The 26,781-nt window shown below is 38.5% G+C and overlaps 1 protein-coding gene across 6 annotated transcripts in view; it reads right to left on the minus strand.

Annotated features, from left to right (window-relative positions):
• The window catches only part of OSBPL8 (oxysterol binding protein like 8), a 76,356-nt gene that overhangs the window by 25,627 nt on the left and 23,948 nt on the right, over window positions 1-26,781 (minus strand). For 4 of the 6 annotated variants that reach the window (XM_019471975.1, XM_009278925.2, XM_009278928.1 and 1 more), the window contains 4 exons: window positions 7,283-7,353; window positions 2,676-2,756; window positions 1,690-1,791; window positions 72-275 (listed from right to left, as the gene is read on the minus strand). In XM_019471975.1, the coding sequence (XP_019327520.1) occupies window positions 72-275; window positions 1,690-1,791; window positions 2,676-2,756; window positions 7,283-7,353 (458 nt within the window). Of the gene's footprint in view, window positions 1-71; window positions 276-1,689; window positions 1,792-2,675; window positions 2,757-7,282; window positions 7,354-9,841; window positions 9,850-14,176; window positions 14,420-26,781 lie in introns of those variants that run through there. The other 2 variants (XM_009278926.1, XM_009278929.1) reach the window with 2 other exon arrangements.

Raw genomic sequence — 26,781 nt, forward strand, 5'->3', positions numbered from 1 at the left:
ATTAAAGTTGTCTTTACTCACAGCTGGCTAATGCAAGACACCCATTAAGAACCATATATGCTACCACTAACCTTTATAGCCCATATGGACTGCTCCAAAGGATGAAAAAGTTTGAAACAAAAGCCATCTTTTTTAGAAGGCCTCTCAATGAGTTCACAAGCGTTCAGGAGCACTGTTCCTACCCACTGGCCATTTTTGGGGGTTTTGTAAACAAGCAACACTCCTGGTTTCAGTACACACCACAGTTTGGTCCAGCTTTTCAAGGTACCACGAATCTAGAAGATAAATAGTTACAGTTATCTCTCAGTGAAGCCAACACCAAAACCGTCCCCCTTAACAAAATTAAAATTAAAATTGAATGTATGTATTAGTTTTTATTTCAAGCAAAGATTATCAGGTCTATCAAAAGTTTATTCAGGTTTATCGAAGACAATAGAAAGGTACAATTTCAATGCTCACTCTTCTATTCTTTCTTGATGAATACTTATTCTACCAATGGGTATACACACATCCAGATATGGGAAGTACGACAATTCATCTGAAACATTCATGAATTTTCCTATCTGGAACATATTTTATCACTAGCATGAAGACAGGATAATTTTTGGAAACAGAGTTCCTCTGAAAACAGGGCAGACGTCTGATAAGAAAAATAGGATATTCACAAAGTAACTCAGATATATTTGAATTTCTTAGATAAAACCTTATACCAGCTGTTAGCTTCAACCCATATGTGAAATATAAGATCCTTACAAGTCCCTGAATTTGCACATCTGATTAGACTGCTTGCATCAATTCTGTCAACTCTGGATTTTAATTACTTCTGTGTCTGTAGGACTGAATGCCAACTTGACCTCTGAGCAATGTTTTAGTCTGTTTACATTATTTTTGCAAAAACTGGAGAAACATTGTTTGGAGCTAATCAACCCATATGTGAAATATAAGATCCTTACAAGTCCCTGAATTTGCACATCTGATTAGACTGCTTGCATCAATTCTGTCAACTCTGGATTTTAATTACTTCTGTGTCTGTAGGACTGAATGCCAACTTGACCTCTGAGCAATGTTTTAGTCTGTTTACATTATTTTTGCAAAAACTGGAGAAACATTGTTTGGAGCTAATTATAGAAATGGGTAACAGATCTTTTTTCCTGTACAATTTCCAAGAAAGATATTTACAAATTTAAGGAATTATATACAAATATATAAACTGCACTACTGTTGATGACACTGACTCCTATTTTTGAGAAATTAATTCTTCACCTTTTGTACCAGTATTAGACGGTTAGTTCTCAAGAGAGGAAAGGAAAATTACCAGAAAGAAATACACAAAGAAATCTGTATTCAAATATCTGACTGAACCACTTTCACTATTGTTACGGATGTAATGGAGCTTCAATTCAAAGTGTAAAATAAAAAGGACAAAAGAATCGTAAAGCCAGCTCATCCGAAGTTAATGGCTATACACATAAGATGCATGTGACTATGGTGACTGCAGTAAGTGGGAGCTAGGTTCCTCCATTACTCCCCTAGGATACTGAGCACAGAGACCCTGGGATGCAATTAGTGGCTGCTGTGCTTGTAGAAAAACATTAACAGCAAGTAAAAGATTGAGCCTTTTCTATTCTGGTCAGAAAGCAGCAAGCAGCTGCTACATCTTCAACTCAGGTTTCACACTTGGATTCTGACCTTCAACCAGTCAGCCATAACGATAACCGATGGGTCTGTGATAGTGCTAAGTAATTCTTTTGTAGCTCTCTTCTTTTCTTCTCTGTAATTTTTCTTTTGAACCTGTAAATAATAATAAAAATATTTACAATGCCACAGCCATAAGCCAGTAATTGGAGCACAAAAAGACATCTATCAATACAAGCTGAGGAAAAAACAGCTAAACTCAATTTGCAATACAGATACAGAGAAGTAGCTTTAAAACATGGTATTTGACTTCAAGGTGTGAACAACTATTTCATGCTGTTTCAAGAGCAGCTACCACGTAACCAATTTCAGATTCTTCTGCAATTTGCTTTTAAGACTGAGGACTTTGAAACTCCTGTTAGAATCATAGGGAGAAAACCAACCAACCAACCCACCCACCCCCTTTGCCCCCTTCCTTTCCTCGTGTAAAGTACAAAACCAAATTTGGGCCAGATTCAGATTTACAGGTACGTTATCTGATCAGTAGTCTTTACCCACCAATTACTTTCCCTCCCCAGTAGAAATTTGCAGCAATATATCTCCCTCTTTTAGAGGCAAATAATTTTATGTTTCTCCTGACATGATATCTGCCAAACAGTGGAGTTTGGTCTTGTTACAACACGGGAAAGAAGGCAGTAGAAAAAACACAGGTACTGCATGTAAATTGTAACTTTGATAATTCAATTCATCATTTCATTGCATGTACACGTCCTGAGATCCCTGCCAACCTGAATTATCCTATAATCCTCTGAGTTATCCTATAATCTTGTGCCATCTTAAAGACTGCATTATAGAAGCCCATACTCAAGTAACAGTACAATAAGATTTGAAGAGAAGCAACACCACTACTTCTCACAATACTTAAATATTTCATAGAGGTCTCATCACTACTTGGCATTTTTGTCTTCTTGTTAGAGAATACGGTAAAACTATGTGAATGCATTTATAGTCCATGAGGAGTTACTTGGAAATTAATTTACCTTGAGAGATTCTTTTTTTGTAAGCTTGCTTGAAGATAAAGAGACATCCTTCTCAGAGCCATTGAAAAGCTTGGATTCAGACTGAAATTCACAAAACGCAATGATAGATAGTGACAATGATAGATACAAGGATATATTACTGTTGCAGGCACTTTAGAAAGTGTTTGAAGCGCACAGTTATGTTTGTAGGGTTCCCATCCCCACTCATTTCTCTATTGTTTCTCCCACTTCACAAAAAAACAAATCACAACTTGTAACATGAGCTATTCACCACCTATTTATGGAGTCTTTTTTCATAAGGGTCTTATGGGAAAGAAGTCTGAGATTCCTCCAGAAGAAGCTGAACTATATACAGTAAATATTTAGCCCATGTAGCCTGTTACATCATGTGTTGCAGTCTTGACTAGTCAGGCATTATTTCAGCAGAGAGAGAAGGTTTTAGGAGAATCCCAGCATTTAAACACAAGAGTCATTCCCATGTTCCTGTGACATACAAATCCTGACATCTTTATTCATAACTTGACAGCTCCTCCGAATGGATTGCTATAGAGGCACTTACCCCGTGACCCATGAAGGAAAACACAGCCTCTTCAATCTAGGATTCAGTGCTCTATAAATTATCAGAGTACAACTGACCACCAATAGCACTCGTTCTGCTCCTTCCTCCCTAATCCCACGCTCTGATTACTTTTTGCAAGTCATCTTCAAGAAGCTCACAGTGGCGATAGGCAGGGGAATGAGACTCAGGTTTGTTCGTGAAACCCAAGTCCTTGCTCATGGCAGGACAATATGCAGCCTCAGCACCACATGATTTCTCCCTCCCGCCTCTCCCCACATCTTGTAAGGTTCAAAGTTTAATTCCTTGGCATCTGTTGCCTACAAGTTGAAAGGGAACTAGAGCCACCGAAGAGTCATCCTGGGATACAGAGCTCTTTAAAAAAAAAAAAAGTCTATCACAGACTTATCATGTCATTCCTCTTGCAACTCAGAGAACACTGAGTAGGTATCCACTATATATAAACTTCAGATAAATTACGAAGAGTTGGATTTCTTTGTGCACTGAAATATAAGCCTGATGGACCCAAAGTTCCTGCCTAGTCAAAAAAAAAAGGGAAGAAGAAGAAAAAAGAAAAATCAATGGAACCTTCTAAGCTGTGTAAATTCAAGGACAGTTTATGAGAACTGCCTCTCAAGCTGTTCAACATTTCTGACTAGTTATTTCAAATCTCAGACTATAATGCAAAGTCTATTCACCAAATTTCTATTTTGGAATACTATAATATGCAAGCCTTGAGAAAACTTACTGCAATAATAAAAACAGTGCACTTGAGCACTCTTTTTCTTAAAACAAAAGTTGCTCAAACCAAAGAAGTAAAAATTAAAGATTTACAAGTGGAACAAAGCAATTTAACTTTGATCCTACTTCAATGTCTTTAATTCAGAACTAAGACTTTACAGGAGTCTTCTTAGACAGCTACTATCAAAAAGATACGTGCAATAACTGGCAAAAAGTAATTTGATCTTAAAATCATTTCAACGATAAGTAAATGTTCTCTAACTTCCATATACATCTTGGAAAAATGAAGGAAACCTCTTCATTTTGTATTAAAGATGTTCTTAACACTCAAAATTTAGCTTTAAGACAAGCATACAACTTGAAATTTAATTTCTCTGTCTAGAAGTTAAAGGAAATACAGTACTTTAAATATAATAACAGAAGAGGGGAAAATGCTTATCACTGTCACATAAGAAGAGGTAATGAACTCGTTATGCAAGCTATAATGGAGCATCTTAAGTAAACCATTCATAAATATTCTAGTTGCTCACTAACAGAAAGCTAATGCAATCTAAAGGTCATGCATATAAAAGCCCCAAACCAGTAAGTATCACAGGTTACAAAAACTCTTTTTCTCAGTATCTCAGTTTTAAAGCTCACTAATACGACACTGAGTGAAGGTCCATATTTACCTGTCCAATGGATTACAAGACAGATCAGTGATTCGTGTATTTTTAAGATAGTAACTTTCTCAGTGTTACATCCACACAAAGTGGATGGGGTCAAAATTTAAAAGACGAAAGCGTTTTAAGAGAACCTACTGCAACTCCCAGTGAGTTACATTCAGTACCAGATTCTGGGCAAGTCTCACCACTGCTTTTCCATCCTTACTTAGAAAGAGGGACTGCTACTTCACCTCCACAGCTGTGCAGACCGTTACCATCTTCTGTTAGCCTGAAGTTTATTTGTGGGTTATAAAGGAACCACTAGTCTTATCAAGCTCCACATGCAGTAATTGCAAATATATGGATGAAGAAAAATACGTATTAGGAGTAGGACTATTGGTCTCATCTTTGACAGCAGAAAGACACAAACAAAAGTAACAGCAAAGCACACAAAGACTTAAGATCCTAGAAAGACAAGAACCAAGAAAAATAAATATAAGGAAGAGAAAAAACAAATTGGATAGTCAAAGATAAATGATTAATAGAGTCTGAAATAATCAAGGTTAAAAGAGACAGTATTAACTTGATTTCCAAGTAAAAAAAAAAAAATGATTTAGAGGTTTCTGGACCAACAAATATTTTGATCAGAAGCAAGCTGGATGGTAAAGTATGCTTCCTTGATCTCCCCAAGTGAGGCTCTAGGATGCAGTAAAGCTGGAAGACGCAAAGTTTTGTGATTCCAAGTCAGATGTAAGACGCCAACAGCTTGAAATGCTTAGCTGCGCACCACAGAACTGCAGCATCAGCTGCAGAAACTAACCTGCTCACCCCAGCGCAATTCTGATGACACCAGTTAAGCAGGGAAGTGCTACTATAATCTTTAAGTCACTTTGATTTCCTTTGATCTCTCTTTAACGTTTCTCTTTAAGGCTCTGACACATGAAATATCACAGAAAAATTTGTGTCAAGACCTCGAGTGTAATCCCTCCGTCTCCTAGGGGTGCGGCTGCCTGTGCCCAGGGCCAGCTCTGACAGACTGCAGTGCTAACCTTGCAGCAGACCCCTGTGGAAAGAGCCATGCGTGAAAGCGGTGAGAAGCATCTCCCCCATGTCCCTTGGGAGCTAGCTGTGTTCAAGCTCAGCTCCTCACCTTCCCCTACAGAGCAGCCCATGCCTGCTGTGCCCTGACAATCTGTTTAAGTGCCTGTTACCACATTTGCCTCTTTAAAAAACAGTGGACATCCTAGCAGAAAACAGAAAACTACACAGCTGGGTAATTTACAGCCTTTAAACTCTATCCTGTAGTGATGCCTAAATAAGAAAAACAAGTGAACTCCGCTACTCCATTCAGTGATCAAACCACACACAACCTCCCCCTCCGCAAAATGCAGTCTTTCCCTCTTCTCTTTAATTTCTTGAAGAGAAAGAAACACCTATTTTATGAGACACCCATCTGACAAAGTTTTTTTCTGGAATTCCACATGCTTAATACATAAAAATCCCTAGATAAAAATTTAGTGCATTGATATGCCAGGCACTTTTGCTGACCAAAATGTTCATGCACTTTGAGGGTTACAATAGGCCAACAAATAAAGAAGGTATCATCAGAGCGACCTATATGATGTCCTAACACTGACAGCTTCTGTAGCTGTAACCTACAAATTTAAAAGGGTTTGGGAAAGAAAAAGATAGCTATGGTAGATTTTTCTCTACACTACTACAATGACTTTTTACACAAATCTCCCATCATGTGCATGCTATTTCTATACCATCAGAAAAGAACATTTTATTCTGAATAAGAATGTTATTGCAAACTATTCATGTAAATAATTGCAATCAGAACAAAAAACACAGCTCTGGAGAGAAAAGACCTAGGATCACTACATAAAAAGAGTCTTTTTGGTTGCTCGGGTAGTTCATTTTCTTGAACTAGTTTCATTTTTCTTCCTTTTTAAAGTTTAGCCACCCCAAGATGCTATGGTTTTGGTGACTGCAGTGTCCACCTCCCAACTCCACTTTGGACATTCTCAGTTTTCACTGCATCTCAGTGAGCCTTTTCCATCTTGGGACTACACAATGATGACAACGAATTAGCCTGGCTCCCGCCTTTTCCATTTCTATTATCCAGACTACCAGAAAGCATAAACATGCATAGCAATTATATCCAGTTTAATATTCTACTGAGCATGCTTTCCTTTGCACTCTCATTGCCTCAACGAAATGCGCCTTTATTCTTGAATTCTGAGGTACAGAAGCCTTTGCAACAGACAGGACAACAGATTACACTTAACTATGTTATACTCTGGCAATTTAAGCCATTACACTAAAACTTTCCAATTACAGTTTCCTTAACATCCTTATAAGAAGATTTGCCACAGCTCAGTGAACAGCATCTACATTTGACAAGGCAACATCCCACCCCAAAATGACAATGAGAAGATTCCACATTTCATTTTCACTAATTTGAACTGTAGATTTCCATGTGATGTCATCTTGAGAACTATATTAAGAAATTCCCTTTAATCTTTGTCTATTGCTAAATCTGAAGAGTAATCTTCAAGATTATCTACAACAAGAGTTAAATACATTTGCATTTAATTAAAAATGCACTCAACTCCTTTGCACACTGACAGTTTTAAGCCAGATTAGGAAGCCGCTTTCCTTACCTTGCTTTTTGACATAGAGTGTGCTGTATCCTCTTTGCTTTGTGACACATCATCCTTCCCTTTGTCAAAACCTTAAAGAAAAGACAGCATTGTTGCAAATGATTTGAAGACATAACTTTTTATATGAGCTAGCCCTTGAAAGGAATTTGCAAATTGTTTAGCATAAAAGAAGTGCAAGCAAATTGGATTTTCAAACAACGTATACATACCAGTCCATCACATCAGTTAAAAGCATACCAGCTATTACAATATAAAGCAATTTAATACCCACTAAGAGGCGAGAACGATCCACTGTATTTGGATGGTTCTGCACCCAATCCAATAACCTGACAAATCGTAAATATGGTGTGCAAACTTTTGTCCTTTTATCTTCTCATTCTCCCCTATCTGCGTACATGCATGCACAGAACAGAACACTAAAAGTGGGTTTTGGTTTGTTCGTTTCTGTAGCTAGAAATAATTGTTAAATACCATGTGCATGAAAGCAAATCTAAAACACTGATTAAGATCGCCAATCAGTTTTTTTTTCAAGAAAATGGAAAAGATTGCTTACGTTAGCCTTGAATTCATACTTTCAACTTGGCACTGCATAAGCGTAACTACAAGGCTTTATATTAAAACAGTCGTCGAAATCCCACATTTATCTCCTGTGAGTGACTCACAGTACAAACCCCACACTTTCCCAGTATCCAACAAGCAAAGTGAGACATGGCTGTAGCCAGTACATGTGTGACAATGGAAAGGGGGCTCACAACTGGCATTAGTGCTGCTGTGCAGCTGCTACATGCCATGGAACATATACTGAGAATCTAGCATCCTCTTAAGGAAAAATAATCTACTCTGGTTATGAGACAGAACATCTCAGTGATCCATTTTCTTTGAAGAGGCTGGTGGTAGCATAAAGCTTTTATAAACAGGAGTAAAACAAATTGTGCAATGCATTTATCTGAGTAAGCAAAAACGCCATAATTTGCATGCCTTCCAGATAGAAGGCAGTGAAGTATGAAGTCATACATGAATTTCAGGAATAATCCACGCAGCTGAACAGCACTGCATGGCTCTGACAGTGGTACCCTAGAGCTTTAGCCCACCAGAGGGCACTACATCAGCAGATAAATTGCATAAACAGCCACCAAAAGCTCTTCTGAGCTTCCGTTTGAACACATTCTGAACTTTGAAATAGAAATTGGTACTTAGATATCTAAAATGAGAAGATTTATCAGAGAAACAGTTTGATTTCACGTTCTTCAGGGGAGTGTGTGTATGCGTGGGGAGACTTTGAGCTTTAAAAGAATTTTTATTAACACTCTGTAGCAGTGTTGAGTAGTTTATTCAGTGTAGGATTTTTTTTTTTTTTTTAAATTAGTATCTTCACCCTTCCACAACTTACAATACCCAGAAACTCTAAGACAGGACTGATCCATCTATCACAAATACATATCTTGGGAAGTTTCACTAAGTTATAAAGGCATTAGGTTGGTCTTCTGGTTACATGAGAAATCGAAGGTTCCTTTTAGTTTTGGTCTGGTAATCAGTCTTTTGGATTTTTTTGTTTATATTTATTACCTTTTGCAGAGATTCTTTTTTAATAACAGATTTTTAAAAATTATACACTGCAATACAAAGATATTTCATTTCACGTTTACACAAAGAAAACCTTACATGCCTTTACAGAAAGAAACTTTAACATGTCTTCACAGAAGCCTCTCTGTGCACAGTTCATTAAACCCATCATTTTGAAATTCTTCCAACACATCCGTGATGGGTTTGTTCAGCTAATGAAAACCTATAATGCAAAAGACTGCTTGACCACAGGCAAGAAGTACCTAGACAGGCAGAAGATTTGTAGCACTAGGGAATCCAGAAAAAAACCAAAAAGGCATGTCACAATCCAGAGGCCAGAAGCCACATTTCCTATGTAACACCAAATACAAAAGCACATTTTCTACAGCACCAGTCATCAGGTGCTGAAACAAAACAAAGGTTGCTTCAAGCCTTCGAGGACAGACCTGCCTTAGTTCACTGAGAAGTTATTAGTTTTGATGCCAGTCTTAGGCAGTCAAACACACACCAGAACCATAGTAATGAGGTTTTCTCCTCACCCCCACACCCAAAAGAAATCCCTCATTAGGAACAAAGTTCCACTGAAAATGTACTGCAGGCATTTTCTAACGGCTTTCCAGTTTTTACTTATTTATTTATAGGCACATACAGAAGACAGTGATGGGAATGAACAAGGACGTGCTAAGTCAGGATTGTTCTTACAGAAGAGAAGCTGTAATTCACAACTTGCTTTCTAAAGCACAGCAGCTTTAAGGGCTTTACACATCCTTATCTAACATACATATGTTTTTATTTTCATAAACAAGCTTCCCATTGGCATCACCAATGAAAACAGAAGAATGAAGTGTGTCCCAGAGAATCAGACACGAAGACCAAAGCTCAGTCACGTTTCCCTGAACCTCACCTCCTTGCTTCCAGTATCTTGAGCCCAAGAGGCGTGCATGCGTGCTGATTTATAAATACACCACCACACTCACTGTTCCTTTCCTTACTCACATGCACACCAAAGGGTTGTCGGAGGGGTTTGCTAGCGAACCCAAGTCAGGGTACTGCAGATCCTGGAACACCTTGCACAGCTCCTCAGGTCTGTGAGGAAATCCAACCCGTCAGCTTCACATCCCACACCATCCTAATTGTAACCTCCCTCTCTGTTGAAGGGATAAGCTCACTCAGCATACAGACAGAAGGCTTTTCTCCCCGTGTGCTAAAACGTATGTTTAAAAAAAACAAACAAACAAACAAACAAACAAAAAACCACAATTCGGGTGCTGATCCAGACACAGCCTCGCCCATTGTAAGGACACATTTTCCAGGGAGCCTCTATTAAGATGGAGAGACCTCAATACCATAAGCAGTCTTACTTCTTCTGACAAGAACAGTTTGATACTAATACCTGCAGTGAAATTTGTACTGAAACATCACGAAAAGCTATATATGGGCCCAAACTGAGGACAATATACACTTTGCCATGGAAATAGTTGGTCAAGGAAACAAAACCACCACCACCACAATTATATTCACAGAATCAATAATAAGAAATACTCTTTTCTCCCCTCCTGCTACCAGTTATGAAGAACAAATTTCTCTGTGGATTTCTGACAAAGACAACAGCAAAGCCAAGAAAGCTTTCTTGGCTTAGTGATGGGAATCAACAAGGACGTGCTAAGTCAGGATTGTTCTTACAGAAGAGAAGCTATAATTCACAACTTGCTTTCTAAAGCACAGCAGCTTTAAGGGCTTTACACATCCTTATCTAACATACATATGTTTTTATTTTCATAAACAAGCTTCCCATTGGCATCACCAATGAAAACAGAATGAAGTACTAAGCCTCTAAATGATGCTTTGTGTTATTGCTGCTCTTCTAGTTTTGTTCACCCCAGAGGTACCGAAAATTGCACCACAAAGTCACTGAATCAGTGTCTGGAGCAGAGACTGCCAGGGTATGAGAGGCTAGAGGAAGGGTCTAGTAAAAAGAACGTGTTTCAAATTTTTCAGTGTTTTTCAGCAGGGGTTTTGGGCTTAGTACATTAGCTTACTTGCTGTTTCCCATCCTGTAATTCAATCAGGAACTCTTTAACAAGATAACCTGACCTCACATTTCACAATGTAGAAATTCAGGTGTTGAAGATGCAGTCCCTTTCTGTAACTTCCTCTCTACTAAATCTCTTGAATTTGTGTATCATTTTCTACCTAAAATCCTGAAAGCAATCTTCAGAGTTAGAAGACAACGAGCAAGTGATGTTTGAATCAACCTTCAGAGCTGTAGATTGAGCTCCCAGTATTATTTAAGACACTTGCAGATTAAAAATTTTTTTTTTTTTTTTTTTTTTTTTTTTTTTAAACACAAGCTCCACTACTGTAGCCTCTAAAGCAGTTCTGGACATCAGGGACTGTGTTCAGAAAAACACTGTGTCTTAACAGACTTTCTCCCAGTGTGACCTTCCTTGTCTTAACACCACAGGCCCCACGGGCTCTGAAAGCTGATCCCAACCCCAGTGCAGTCAGCCACAGTTCATGGTATGACCTTAGAAGCCAAGGGAAACTGTCCATTAGTATGTTCCTACTGTGAGCACTCTGCATGTCCTTCCAAAACTTGCAGGCGGAAATCTACGTGAAAACTCATGATGAGCTTTCAGACAGATGCAAGAGCCTGACAACGGCATGCAACTGGAACAATCAGAACTCTATACGTGCAAGATGCCAATGAAACAAAGTCAAATTAGGCTTCTTTAGAGACTGAGCTGGAACATGCTGTCAATATCAAAAGAAAAAAAATCGTCCAAAACATTGTCTTTGACAAAAAATGAGGAGTATATACATTGTAAGATTAGCTTTAAAGAAGCTTTAGGACAAAGTCTGTGGTAGGGTACATTTTAAAACAAAACTGTTTAGTTAAGAGATTTCAATTTTGAAGTATAACACAGGTATCATTCTTTGAAGTCGCACCCACAATCTGTCCCTTCAATCAATCTCGAGGGAAGGAAAAATCAAAGCCAACCACATATCTCCTACATCTCAAATACTGGTTTTGTACCTCTCAACAAATACCATCTGCAGTTAGGATACCTGAGAAAAATACATTAAAAAAACCATGTTACTTTTTAATGCCAGATTTATTTTTTCCAAAAAGAAAGAAAGAATTACTGGAGACTTTTTTCCAACAAACAGAAGAAGAAAAATACTAAAAAAACCATGTTACTTTTTAATGCCAGATTTATTTTTTCCAAAAAGAAAGAAAGAATTACTGGAGACTTTTTTCCAACAAACAGAAGAACCAGTAAAAAAGCAATGCAATGCATGAAGAGATCACAAATAGCAAGCCAAGCAACAGTATTACTGACTTCCAAATGAAAAGCAAGGAACAGACTGATTTGATTACTAGTGTGCATGTGCAGTTGTGAAGAACGAATAATTGAGCTGAAAAACTATATGCTTCTGGAAGAAGTGTGAGCTATACTTAGTGGGAGGTATCAATACTGGTGTTACATAATAAACATGGCAGAAAAAAAAGGAAAAAATCTTTTTAAAGAATTGAACACAGGAGACAATAGTCTTTCTAACGGACCGATTTTTAAAAGCTTGCTGACAACTAGTTTTAAGAATACAATCCCATTTTAACTAGTTCAGATTCCTCCATGGATTTTGAAACTGAAGTAATTAGGAAAGCAAGCAAAGTCCTTTTATGTATTTTCTCAGTCATGTTTTCTTTTGCAAACACCATATAAAATAAACAATAATAACCAAAGAATGTCCTCACTGTAACGATACATGAGTATCTTTTAGACAGGCAATAACTACTTCTTGCTTAAACCCAACTGAAAGAGTATACCTTCCAGCATATTAATATTGTTTAAATTCTTCAGATATATGGAAGATTCCAAAAGATAAAACATTTTTAGTTTTATGTTTTCACTTGATTTTTGCATTAAAAACTGTTTTCCATTTGTTCTGCATTTTAAGAAGTCATTCATTGTCCACTTACAGACAGCTATCAGCTTTAATGTAGGCTCCTACACAGGAAGGAAGCAAATAGGAAATGAATCCATTTTTGTTTCAATAACTACCAGACTACATGCATTTATTTTAAAGGCAGGGAGGATCTGTCTAGCTGCCAACTCCACGCTTTCAAGCTTTGAGATCTTTATTTCCTGAGCAGCTTGAATAAAACTCAGTGTTAGATTCTTGGTAGAAGACTACACATTCCCTGAAGCAGAGTGAAAGGAAACATTATAGGGTAAAACATGAGATTTAACAGAACATGGTGTCCCAAGCAACTGCCTCCACCTGCCTGCGGCTGAACATGCTGCTCCAGTGATTCTGCAAGCCAGCACCGGCCAGCGATGTAGAGCTCCCTAATCGCCAGCCTACAACCTCCTCTATGCTCTGCACCCCAACTCTTTTCCATGGCTTCAGAGCCAGGGCTCACAAATTCAGTGAGCCATTCTGCAGAAGGCATACAATAAAAAGTGAAAACTGTTTTGTTCCCCATCCCACCCCACCCCCCCCGCAAGCATTCTGGCCCCATGGGACTACACAACAAAGTGCGTATGTGCACGTGCACAAGACAAATCACACATACAGAGTAATTCTGGTAAGAATGTACAATTTCTACAATGTCCCCTTTCAGGAAGAGGTGACCTTGTAATACATTTTCAAGCATACAAGTTTCCTGAAGTAAACTGCTGAAATTCAGGTACCTGTATCAGAAGTGCACATTATGGACAATGAAACTCTAGAAATTCATTTCAATATTCCAGTACTGATTTTCAAGAAAGAACAAATCTGAGCAAAAGGAGATTCAAGCCCCTTCTGGTGCTAAATATCTTAAAAATCTTGCACTACAGAGTTTAGCAAGGCTATGCCTTTAGCCCTAACTCATTCTATCTTGTCATTTTATGTCAAACCAGTGATGACAAGCATGCAGATTCTTCAGTAGTTACAGCTAAATTAAAACCTTCTGCTGTACCTTACTATTTTAAAGCAAGTCTGTTGTGTGCAGGGAGAGCGGAAAGTACAAGGGAGGAAGGCATTTATAAACCACATCACAGAACTTCAGTCATAAAAGCCCAAACAACCAAAACAAATATTCCAGTCAGTACCAAATACACAAATGCCTTTAAAAGAAAGATTTGCTGTGGTGTAAACTAACTTACTTGCCTATCTACAAATCTTGCCACTACAAAGAGCTGTTATCTAAATGCATACAAGCCATATTCTTTCTGATTTCTACCAACATCTCAGTACATCACTTTCATTCAAGCTGAAAAATTTGAGGTGGAAATTATATTCTCTTCCGTACATTTTAAGAAAAGCAAGACCAAAACAAACCTGGTAAAGCAGGAGAGAGTTCGTTATATCCTCCAAATGAAGCATTCCGGACAAGCTTTCGGCCATCAGCTCTTGGAGAAAACACAGATGAAATCCCAGCACATGAAGAAAACCTACGTCGCACTGGACCCTCTTCCTTCATGAGTTAAGGTGTTTGTGTAAGGTTTATGTTCTCTGTGAAAGCTGGTTAGCATTAGCTGCTTGGAACAAGAGTGTTGCAGTAACAGCCTTTTACCTCACATTCTGATGAGTAAGATGCAAAAGGGAAAAAAAAGAAACAAACGAAGGGCACACGTGAAAAATGCAGTGAAGAGACAGAGGCTGCCAAATCAGCAGCAAGCCAAGCAACACTATACTCCTCTTGTCAAACCCATTAGGACGCTTAAAGCAGAATGGCTTTGCTTCAGCTCCTCTTTTTGACAAATACACCGCATCTCATTTTTTACATCTCCGGTTTGGTCCTACTCATCTCTGCTTTCTAAGCACACAGAAATGGTGATTATATAGGTTTTAAGGATTCATTAAATCAATTCTTTTTCCTATTAGTCTTTCAAGTCCCAAATTTATATTGCACAAAGCACAACTCGTGAGCTATGTGGCTTCCCTATTTGATATTGTGGTACGCTACGGGAATCTGAAAAGGGAGCCGATGTTTTGCATTACGCAGCCATATTGAACTTTCCTGTTTAGGCACTTACCTAGCTAGTTTTCATCAACTGATTGCCGTGGCTTCTGCATCTTCATTTCTTATTTTTATTTAAAAGGTGAGGTAATAGCTTTTTCTTCTCTAAGACTCTGCCATATTTATATATACAAACCAGCCTGACTCCTGGAAGAGTTGCACAAAATAAGCTCCACAAAAAGGCTTTTTTATTATTAATGTCCCAAATATTTTATGTAATGAATAAAACACTTAAATGAACCAACTTAAATTTTAAACATAAAAAAAATCCCAGTCAATACTGCTTCAAGACTAGAAATCAGCTGATCCAAACTGTTCTTGCTGATAGCTACCAGAATAAAGTCAAATAAGCTCTCCCTAATCTCCTTCACCCACTGCTCATTAGATCGGCTGCTTCTTTGCCCTGATGACTAGCATGCATGGCCACCCTCTTCCACATGTGGAATTTCCTTCCTGTCTAGTGCTTCTCTGCTGATCCCATTTTCCCCACCACACCTTATTTCTGGCAAAATACATTTTGAAACATACTTTGTTTGCTGGAAAGCAGAAAAATAAGACACTAAGAATTGGCTTGAAAATAAGAATCTGCCTTCTCCCTTACTCCATACTAGAGGTCTCCTCTTCTTACAAAGTGAAACACATCCCAGAAATTAATTCAATGGTAGTGTAGATTTGATTAATCCTCAAATAATACTGTTTACTACAGCTGCTTATGCAAAGAAGTGTACTTACTATTTGCAGCTCAGTAATTTCAGTTCACATTGGCTCAAGGGTAATACAGTAGACTGAAGTATTTTATAACCCCTATGAAAGGTTTTAACTGTGCAGAGTGTATGTGCATTAGTACCTATAGATACATACACTAAGACACATACAGAAAACATCAAAAATAATTTTTCTTATTATGAAACATAGTAGCTTCCAGGATCCTATGAATCACCAGAATTTCTTCCTGCCTCTTAACAGACTAATGTCCCAATACATGCCAAGGAAAAAAGATGTAACTGAAAAAAACAAATATGAGCCATCAATAGAAACCATTATATGCGATACGTAATCTTCACTTCTTTTGTACAAGAAGTGAAAAACTCTATTCACTTGGGCACAGGGAGGGGGAGAAACTGGATGAGCATGTCGTGTTCAGGCCTGTCTCCATTTATCCATTACTGCGTCTCATACTTCTCTCAGCTGAAGCAGTCCTTGTCCAGATGTCCCGGAAGGAACAAGAAAGAGCAGCTGAAAAACTTAAGGAGTGGAATGGTGGAGCAATGAGGAGGAAATGCAAGGAGGGAGAACACCACTTTTTTTTTTTTTTAAACACACACAGCTCCACATCACTTATCCAAATCTGTCGTCTTAACTACAAAACAGAGCAAACTACCTTGGTCCAAATCTCTTCAGAATATGCATTTTATTTTTTCTAATTAAAATCAAGAGAAAGCTGCAGTAGAAAAACTCCCCTTACCCACAGAAGGAACCGTACCCTCTCATTACAGACCTATCTTGCACAGTTAATGGGTCTGTTATCTCATGTTTCAGAGTCAGCGCTATAACCCTGCCCAGGAACGCTCTGCTGACACTGGTATCGGGACGTTTCCGTGTCCTGTACCGTAATGGCAGGGTCGCACAGACTAACGGGAGGCTCCACCACCAGCCACCCACAACGCCTTGTCTGCATCTGCCTCCAGCCACTGTGCCAGCCAGTTCTGGAGCCACTACTAAGCATGACTCTGCCAGCTTACCAGGTTCTTCCACAACAGTCTTCTCTGCCATGTTATGTTCATTTTACTAAAAAGTGGCTAGACATCCAGGGGTTTGAGGAAACAATGCAATCCTGAAGGTTTTTCCCTTACTTCTGTCCATGCCTTCTCAGGTCCCTTGACACTGTTAATATAGCCAAACTGTAAACAAGAACAGATTAAAAACCTCTTTCTCCTTCCTATGCCCTTTTCTCCACTTAGAAGTGAAACTGAAATCTTTGGGCAGACAAAATTAAGAATTTCAATATGGATAATGTTACATTTCCCCTCTCTGAAGCTGCCTCCCAACCAAGGAAGAAGCCATTAGCTGGGTATTGTGACTAAATACCTTGTCCTTTAACTCAACAGCTATATACGAGAGACAGACTCTGTGCCTTTTGCCGAAATATGACTGTCTCACGACTGCAAAGGAGGGGGAAAAGAAAAAAAATCTAATTTAAGCTTCCTCCTTCATGTCTCTCCCCTCAAGTCATCTCCGTATTTCACTTAAACCTGCAGTGGTAAAACAGTTAATTACATGGTTTGGCTGTAAAAATTCACTAGTTCTCCAACTTTTCAACAGCTTGCGATTTATTATGCCTGCTAATACTTGTATACACATGCTTATTTGCTTCAACTACTTCAAAGCAGTATACGTTGCTGGAGAGATAGCTGACAGACAACTGAAAGGCTGTTAGATCAAAAGGAATCTGTAACATTTAATAAAAATGAGCATTCTTCTCCATGGTGTGATCCTAGGCTAAAGTTTATTGTAACTCCTGAGCATCAGCCTGCAATATTAAAGGGGTTTCTGCTCTCCACACACTCAGCGCCCAAAGCTCTTAGAAACCCTTTTTATTCCTTGCAATAAATTTGATTCCTGAAAGGACAGAGTCCTTTGAAGTAGTTGGAAGTGCTTTTATTTGCATGTTCGGTACATGACAATGGAAAGGTGCACTTCATTAGCCACTACATATTAGACATACAAACAAACAAACAAAAAAAAAATCCTTTTTCCTCTTCTCCCCTCCCCAAAAATAAATTCAGACAGAATAGGCCAATCTACTGATAAAACTGGAATTAGCACCATTCATTAGGTGACCTTAGACTAACATCCCAGGAAGCCTTCTATCCTTTTGATATCAGTTCCCAGTGCTTTAATAATTGATATACTTAGAAAATGCACTAACATACACAGCTTGGAAGTTTACACGGTTTCAAAATACTCACAAATAGAACTACAGCCAAGTCCAACTGCAGACGTGAGACGTAGCTGAAAAGCCTGCATAAACAGTAAAGTATCTGCACTGTAGCCTAAATGCATCAGGTGTGTGCAACAGTGTATCTGTATGTGAAAAAATAAGATGCCTCATAACAAAAGTGAAGTACTTCATGAAAGCAGGCACTAGACTAAATATGCCACTGAAAGGGAGAAAAAGTCTCCTGGCTTCTCTGTTTTATATAATACCTAAATCAGTAGGAAGAAGGAAAAAAAAACATGACTGAAATATTTAGTTCATCTATCTCGGGGCTGGGGGGGCAAGAATCCATTCTCAGCCGAGCTGTTGAACACCTCTTTAGAGGAAAACTTCTCTGTTGTATACATTTTCTAAAGGACAGAATGCATTTCTCTTATCAGCTACTCAATCAGGACTTCTTCATTAGTAAATGCTGGCTGAAAAACAAATCATAATCCCATGCTTAAGACATTCTTCCAAGATATTGCTTGGGGCAAAACTTAAATCTCAGTACACAAAACAAAGGCAAATAGAAGACACGTGCAATTCCAACAGCGCAGGAACACTTTTGACAAAGCCTGGTTTTAGTTTTAAAACATTTCTCCAATTGAAAAATATTTACAGCTGAAAAAACCATACACTTATCAAAAAAGGCCTCTGTTAACTGTACAGGTATGAATTCCAAGCATGGAAATTGAACCCAAATCAAATATATTCTGAACTATCCAACTGAGGAATCTTAAATATAATAACTCTTTTTATATAGATTTTAGAAGTTTAAAATAATGAACACATTATACAAACTGACAGTGATACAATAATACAACTAAGAGTGTATCTAGTGATGCAAATTTAAAAAAAATTTGTTTTCCCCTTAGAGGTATACAAGGAAAACGCAAAACCTTCTTAAAACCAAACTCTGAAAGCTAAAGGGAGAAGAAGGAGGAAAGAAAATGATAGTGTAGCAAAGAAGACAGAAGCTTCTTAGACTTGCCCTTCAAGTCTGACAACAATTGGCTCTGACATCTTGACAACGCTATGTTTTCCAGTAGATTTCTCCCCCCAGTCCAACAAAAGAAAAGGTCATAAATAATTCTCTACGTGCAGTATACACACACTCTTTGTGGCATGCAGAAAACAGAAAAAGGAAACTGCTAGACTATCATACCTATAAATGAGTTTTATCCAACACCTGATTTTTGCACATGGTCTTTAAGTGAAAGTGGTTTTCTCCTATTTTACAAAACGGGTATTAAAGATATACTTGCCTTCAGACACCAATATCTGATTCAGAAAAAAGACATCCGAACCACGAGGCTACAAGTTGTGTCGGTAGTTTACAGCGGCAAGTTTCTTTCACCAAACATTCTCCAGTCCTCTGGTATTTCCAAGTCGAGTGCAGTTTAGCTGAGGAGTAATTCCAGAGGCACGCCTGAGAGTGGTTATGAATGAACACCAAGGCTCCCAGTGCCCTGTTGGCAGCTGTACTTGGCTGCACCTCCTCGCTTGCTAACGCTCCTGCTCAGCTCCTCCCACCCAAAGTAAATAGGCTTGCTCACTGCTCAGGTTTCAACAGTTTTCACCTCAGCCCTTACAAAATTCTCAAGGTCACAGTTCAGGTTCAAGTAGGCCAGCTCTGCAGGGACTGTCAAGGAGAAAGGGAACTTGCTCAAGAAGCTTCACAGTAATCGGCCCTGCTGTGCCTTTCGAACCCAGTACCGCGCTTTCATAAAGCTACAACCCACACAGAAAGGAGCACATGCGATTTACCCAAGCCACAAATACTGGGTGGAGTAGCCTTTCAGAAATGGCAAGTTTTAATAAACACACAATGATGTGCAGAGACGAATGTGCCAGAGTATGCATTACAGTAAGAAAGCAGGAGTTCAAGATAATAGATTCAGGAGACTAACCACACACAGCAGAACTTAAAACATTTCACAAGAAATTCAGTCTGGTAACACAAGTTAAAAAACAGATTATTTAGGGGTCAAACTCCTTCCCTGATTACTGTGTCTAGAACCTCACATCCTGTTTGAGACAAGCATGACTAAAGCTATTCCTCACATCCCGTTTGAGACAAGCATGACTAAAGCTATTCCAAAGAAGTCGCACAATTTTGCGGAACTGGGGCTTCACCTTCATGAGGTACGCTCAGTCATAAAACTTGAAAGTGACCACCCGTGTCACTGGGGTCAGGTCCCTGCAGCAGTACAACAGATTTTAATCCAGAACTACCTAAAGAACAACCAGTCCACATGGCTCCTATACCCTGCTGATTACAAAATACTTCCTCATCACCAAAAGACAAGGTAAGACAAATTAAAACATCTCCCAAGAATACAGCAAGAGAGACCATGACTCTCCAAGTGCAAGGGCTTGCAAGGCTTTAAACAGAATTCCCACACGGCAGGAGAAAGCAAAAGCATTAACATTTTTCTAAGACATTACATGCACTGACTCTACAGAGAAGGTGCCTGACTTCAGGAGCAATATTTACTGTTAATATGGAAGTGTTAAAAAATAAGCTTGTCGGAGAGCCTCAACAAGCCCTCTAGCAGTTTCTTCTCTAGTGCCGAGATGGAGACAGACTTATGGAAAGATGAAGTGAGGTAACAAAGCATGACATGCTTAGTAATAAGTTGCTCTTACTGTGTCAAGATAATAAATTATTTAGCCATTCTTCAGCTTCTCTATTCAAAGGACAGATATAGTGGAGGGAAATGGGAGACTGCATGAAGTTACTTCCATGACTAAGTCTGTCTAGATGTAGAGAGTAAAGTCAAAGGAAACATGAGAAGAAAAACAGAAATCATTATCAAAGATTAGATATAACCCAACTACCCAGGAAACAGCTTGATTTGGAACCAGACAGATTGGCAAGATTTTACCATCTGCAAGCCAAATACCATTATCAAAAAGAAACATTAACACACTGCTGGTTGAAAGAAAAGTAGGAGCTGGCATTTAAGCAGCCATCAGCATTCTACCACTGGAGTTACAGCCTCCCCCATGCTCAATGCATGCATCTGCTATAACCACAGGCATGCAGGATTCCTCTCTCCAGCTCCAATGCAGCACCTCTCCGCTGCAGCTTCAGTCTCGTGCACCCACATGAACGAACAGGCTCTCTCAATCTCCTGGCAGAAACTTGGCCAAAGCAATGAAGCCAAGTGCCCGTCTCAGGAAGAGCTGCTAATACTTTGAAAAGGCTTCAAATTCACTGACATGGGGCTGTATCTTTCCTTCCACTGGACCACAGTAATCCCTCTTTCCCCTAACAGCTGGTAAAAGGGGATGTGCGCTACATCCCCAGAGCTTCTTGCACACTGACCACCAGTGAGCCAGAACAGGGATGACGAGTCAGGAGCTCCAGGTATTTCTTACCACCCGGACAAACAAAATGTGCTGCCGTTGCTGTCAACTGAGCCAAACACCTGAAACAAATGTTTTTTAAAGGCTGCAAGTTGTACAGGTCTACAACAAGTCTCCTTTAACTTGTTAGGTGCCTCGGGTAGACAGCAATGTCCAAGTCTTGCATTTTCTTGGTCATTATCATCCCATCATGCTGAAGGCATCTCATCCCTTCAGTAGTTAGCAGGTGTTCTTTAGGACCTAGTGCTTGAAAACATCTATTTTTTTTACTCTCCACCTTCTCTCACATGCAAAAATAGTTAAATTTGTATTTTCTCCCCAAATGCAGCATCCTACAGATTCAAATCATAGCATGTCCTTTAGATGTCTTCTCTGGAGCAAACAGCCTTTTGTACAAGCTCAGCACAGCCAAAAATGCCCTTACTCTCCACCAAAAGCAGCTTCCCCCTCCTGCTTTCTATTCATTGTGATCGTCATCATTATTGGCAGACCTATCATTCTGCTTCCACTGTCAATCTACCGCCCTGCACCTAAGCCGCTTCTGTTTCTCACTCATGTAATATACATTTTCATCATATTGCAAACTGAATTAACAGCTACTACTACTCTACCAGAAAGGAGGGGTAGAACCTGTTTCTTCTCTGAAGCTCCTTCTGGGCACACACTTTCACTGCTTACCTTTACTTGATGAGCTGACTTAAAAAACCAAAACAAAACAAAACAGATGACAGCAAGATGCTGTTAATTTAGCGCAAAGGTTTGCATTGTTGTAAAATATCTCCTCCTTAATCTTTATCATCCTAACACACTTTTCCCAGATACTACTCACATTTTCACCCCATCTGCATCTCATCAATGCTTTGGATAAAGATAGGAAAAATACTGAGGGCTGATGCAGTCAAGTTCAGGAGCCAGGAAGCTTGTCTGTGCACAGGTCACTGTTCTCCACATGAAATACAGAAACTAGAGCTCCAAAATCTTAATGCATTATCTGCTGAGTCGCCAGCCTTAAAGGATCAAATACAATACTGTCAACACAAGCACCACTGCTATTTAAGTATGGATGATGCTCCCATTAGTGCCATCTGCAAATTAGAGTCCTCGTTCAAAGCCACAAAAACCTAAAATGGCAAAATCTTTCTATAATGAATGTTGTGAATTTTGCATTCTTCTTCATATTTATTTTCACCTCCTCACACTCTTAAAAAATAAGCCCAGAGATTATCTCCCGAGCAAATAAACACGTATGTAAATTACTAGCAAGTGAAAAACTAGAAAAGCATTTCATCATGTATACTTTGTAACATACACTTAAAGGCACACAAAGAACAGCAGCACAAACTCTCGTTAAATAAATCCATAAAACAGACAATATGAATACTGGTAAAAAAAGAAAAGTCAGACATTTTCAAACATGCTATTACAGAATTTTTAATATTACTATCTTAGCTAGATTCCTCTCTTTACCACAAGTACAGCTTATTATTATTTAAGCATCTATGCTGTTTTCATAAAAAGTTTGAAGTATGTTTTAACAGCATATTTATAAGTTAGAAAATATTAAAAACCCTCTCTGAGGAGACTTCTGATTTTTTCATAAATTTTAAGTAATCACTATTTCTATATTAATCCATTTTATCAAACAAATAAAGCGGTATCCCAATGTAAGTCTGAGTTAACAAGATTTACAAGAATCCAATTTACGAGGGATAATTTGCATAACAACATAAACAGCTTACATCAGCAAGCAGCGTTCTGCTCTACAGCTTTTGAAAATGCAGTCTTGGACTCAATATTTTTCATGTTCATTTTGTAACTGTAATAAAATAGTTTTGTCAATGATTCCTTTTGGTTGCACTTGTGGTAGGTTAAAAAAAGTAAAAACCCAAAAATAAGCTTGATAAAAGTTTAGTTGTTTGCCCATTAATGGTTAATAACATTTTCAACCATAGAGTGCAAGCACAGAAAATGGGCTAAATTAACATAGTTCAATCTATGTGTCAACTGCTAGAACTGAAAGATGTTTTAGCCGTCCTAACATCTATATGCACTACACTTACAAAAATATGGTCTTGGTGAGTTGGCAAGGCCACGCTACCTCACTAGAGCCTAAAAACACACCATCCCACAAACATAAGCAAAGCTTTACAGCAAAAGCTAACTCCCCAAACCCAAACTTTTGATGAAGTTTCCATCAAAAGGCTACTGAACTATTCAGGTCCAATTCCAAGTCTGACAATTCTAAATAAAATATTTAGCAAAAACCACCATACGATCATTTAGTATGTTCAAGGCACGAAGAAGCAGGAAGGTTTCATTGCCTAGCAGATAAGGCAGAACAAAACCAACAATGATCTAAACATAAAACATACCAGAAGGCAACATTCACATACAATATATAGCATTAACAAGTTAGAGACAGGACTAACTTGGCAGATGTTATGAAAGGACAATTAAAGACTTCAAAAGTTAGAACTAAAGACTGTATGTGGGGAAAAAATAAAGATTTCCTTCAAGAAAGTTTGATCTCGCAAATTCTTGCCAAATCTTTATCACTGTTTGACCATTTCCCACCCTGATTCGAAAAGCAAAGTAATCCATTCGAGTGAGTTGTTGGGTGAAAGTCTAGAAACTGCTTTCTTAAACATATACCATGAAAAGTGAGGAAAATCGGTAAAAGTTTTCAAGATCAACTCAATGTGGAGCTGCTCAAGTCCACTTTCACAAGGATTCCTGAGTTACGATGCTGAGAAGCTCCATAATCAGAGAGCCTTCCTTTGTGTAGCTGAGCTTAGAGCTCCCATGAAAAGTTGTATTGCTGGCTTTCTAGAAACAGTGGTACCACACAGAATGTGAAAGGCTGTCTAGTTAAGCCAACCTTGTGCCTTTATTAAATCCTTTCTTGCATGCTGTAGATGCAAAAAGCTAGTTTTTAGGTTTGCTTTGATGTCTCTTGAGCCTCAACACATCTGAGTGTTATCAGCTTTTGCAGTGGATGGCACTTGGATTTTGGTATTCTCCAACTTAAAGCCACTGACATTTTGAGGCTCAATAAATTTATTTTACAGGACAAATTGTAATTGCAGCGTTATGATCAGGATTGGCTTATCCTGACATTCTAGTTAACTAATGATGGGCAAGGCAGAAATAAATTAAATCCATAATAATTAAAATTACAAGTCCATCTCAGGAGCAATGCTATATACAGCTGAGTCAGCCTTCAACACTAAAATTCTGAACTGGCTATGTAAACTGGTGAGCATAATAAACAAGCATAATCCCCACCATCAGTTTTTCTAATACATTTCCATCAAAAAACCTTGCTGAAGCTTTCTACGGAAGCGAGTCTGACCTCCACACCTTTAAAGGCCAGTCTGTAGCCTAAAAGATAAGCTAGTCTTCAGCCTCGGAATAAAGGACAGCATATCTTCAAGAATCTTAAAAACATAATGTAAAATAAGAAGGTGCAAATTCTTCCTGCAAACATTATGCAGAACAATGACAGTATAAATAGACTTTTGCTGAACAATCACCAGACTGATGTTGCCAGGTCAAGCTGTACTCTACATCTGTAAAACAGATCTGCACTGGACTCCAAAAAGACGACCCCCATCTCTGGCTCAGACGACATACTAAGTTCCAATCTCACAAGAGTGAAAAGGAGCGAGGAAGGAAGAAGTCATGTTTTAAACCAAGAAACCAAGTACAGGAAAAGAGAAGCTGTCTGAAATCCAGAGCTATGGTCGCATAAATTAAAACCCAGTATTTATACACAGGAGCACTTAAAATCATGGAATACATACCACTTACAACTTCACAGTGACACATTACACGGTTCACCCTTGGTTCCTAATAGGAAGCCAGTGGCCCAAACGGATGTTAATGGGTGGATGTACCTCCACCCCCTCATATTAAGACTCAGGTTCTCATCTACTTTTAATCGTATTCGTAGTACTTGTAATTAGGATCTTACTTAAAACACAAGCAGAAGACACAAGTTAAGCTTGTTCCAGTAGATTTTCCAAGGGATGGGCACTGAGCATGCCTCTCCCTGGCCTGCTGCTGGCCAGCCAAAGAATCTGGCACACATGGTGGTGTTTCCCCACTAACACTAAAGTGCTGGTTGCTCCAAATACTGCCTCTTCACAGGTTTCATTTCATTCCAATTCATTTATTTTTAACCACAAGCTCTATACAAAACTGGCTTTGCCACACAGGCCCTTTTATTCAGGCACCAGGAAACATAACTTAGGTAAAGGTGGCCAAATAGCATCCAACAACCACCAACTGTCCAGTGGCAAAAGCCAAGTACCCATGTCACAGTTCCCCTTTGTATACGTTTAATCAGTTTTTTGTAGACTGTATCATACATTTTTCTGTTTCGATTCTCTTCTATCCTGTGCCTAGCACGCTTTTGAATTGTTTATTTACATTACCCATCTCCTAAGGATGCATTCAGGTGCCAGTGACTAAAAGTATCTCAATTTAGTTCATAGTAAGTGCCTTTAAATACTATTATCTAAACATTACCTATATTTCTGGATATTCTCACTGTATATTACTACAGGTATATTATAAAGACCTTTCCTAATCAGATTTTGGTTACAACAGTCAGCCTCAAGTACTCCATCACTTTAAACTCTGTTCTACTTCATATTTTTCAGGCTTGCACAGCGTCTCTTTTTCCCTATATAGTAAGCCGACATTTTCACTAGCACTGTAATTTCCCTGTAGGAATAACTACCACAGTAATGACCCAACTTCTAAGTGTGGGTCAACCACTTCCATAAAAATCAAACCTACACCTCCCGAGTTGCAGATAGGCTAGAAGTTAGTAATTACAGGTTGCTGAAGCCTAGCCCACATCGTACCTTTTCACTACTGAAACTGACTGCAAGCCAGATTCTTTGGTTCATGAAACTACAGCCTCATTTCTAGTAGCGTGCCTGGAAGACTAAGTCAGCGATGACTGATGCTAAAAAAGGCACGGATAGATTTAACCAGCTTAAAATCACTTATATAAGCCCTGAAATAATCAGAGGGGAAAAAAAAAAATCAGAAGACTTAATATCTGCAAGGAGTTTGATGTAGCACAATCAGGTCTTAGTGCTTTTCAAGCCTGTTTTAATGACTCTCCTATGAGAGAAAGCCCTTAGAAAAACGTAACAGCTTGCCTTTATAAATTAGTGGGTATAGCAACATTAAAAGACTTTACTACAATATTCAAATACACTTATATAACTACAAAATTTGTCTAGTAAGGGATACAACAGTACATAGAACAACAAAAAATTTCTTTAAACATAATAAAAATTACAAACAAGTTATATATGTATATTCTACAGAAAATAATTCCAGACTAAGCACAATGCAAGCCAGAGAACATCAAGTGCTGTTCCAGTGAGGTAACAGCAGCTTTTAGAAAATATAAGATATAGATATATAATATATAAAATATAATAGAGCTAGCTGTGGGTAGCACTGAAAATACTACCATAGTAATTCTTAAAATACAATAAAAGACTACCAGATTCAACATGGTAACAACTATCTTTGGTTTCAAAGTTTTTT

Source organism: Aptenodytes forsteri, unplaced genomic scaffold (genome assembly GCF_000699145.1).
Source record: "Aptenodytes forsteri isolate BGI_AS27 unplaced genomic scaffold, ASM69914v1 Scaffold259, whole genome shotgun sequence".
Taxonomy (NCBI): Eukaryota; Metazoa; Chordata; class Aves; order Sphenisciformes; family Spheniscidae; genus Aptenodytes; species Aptenodytes forsteri.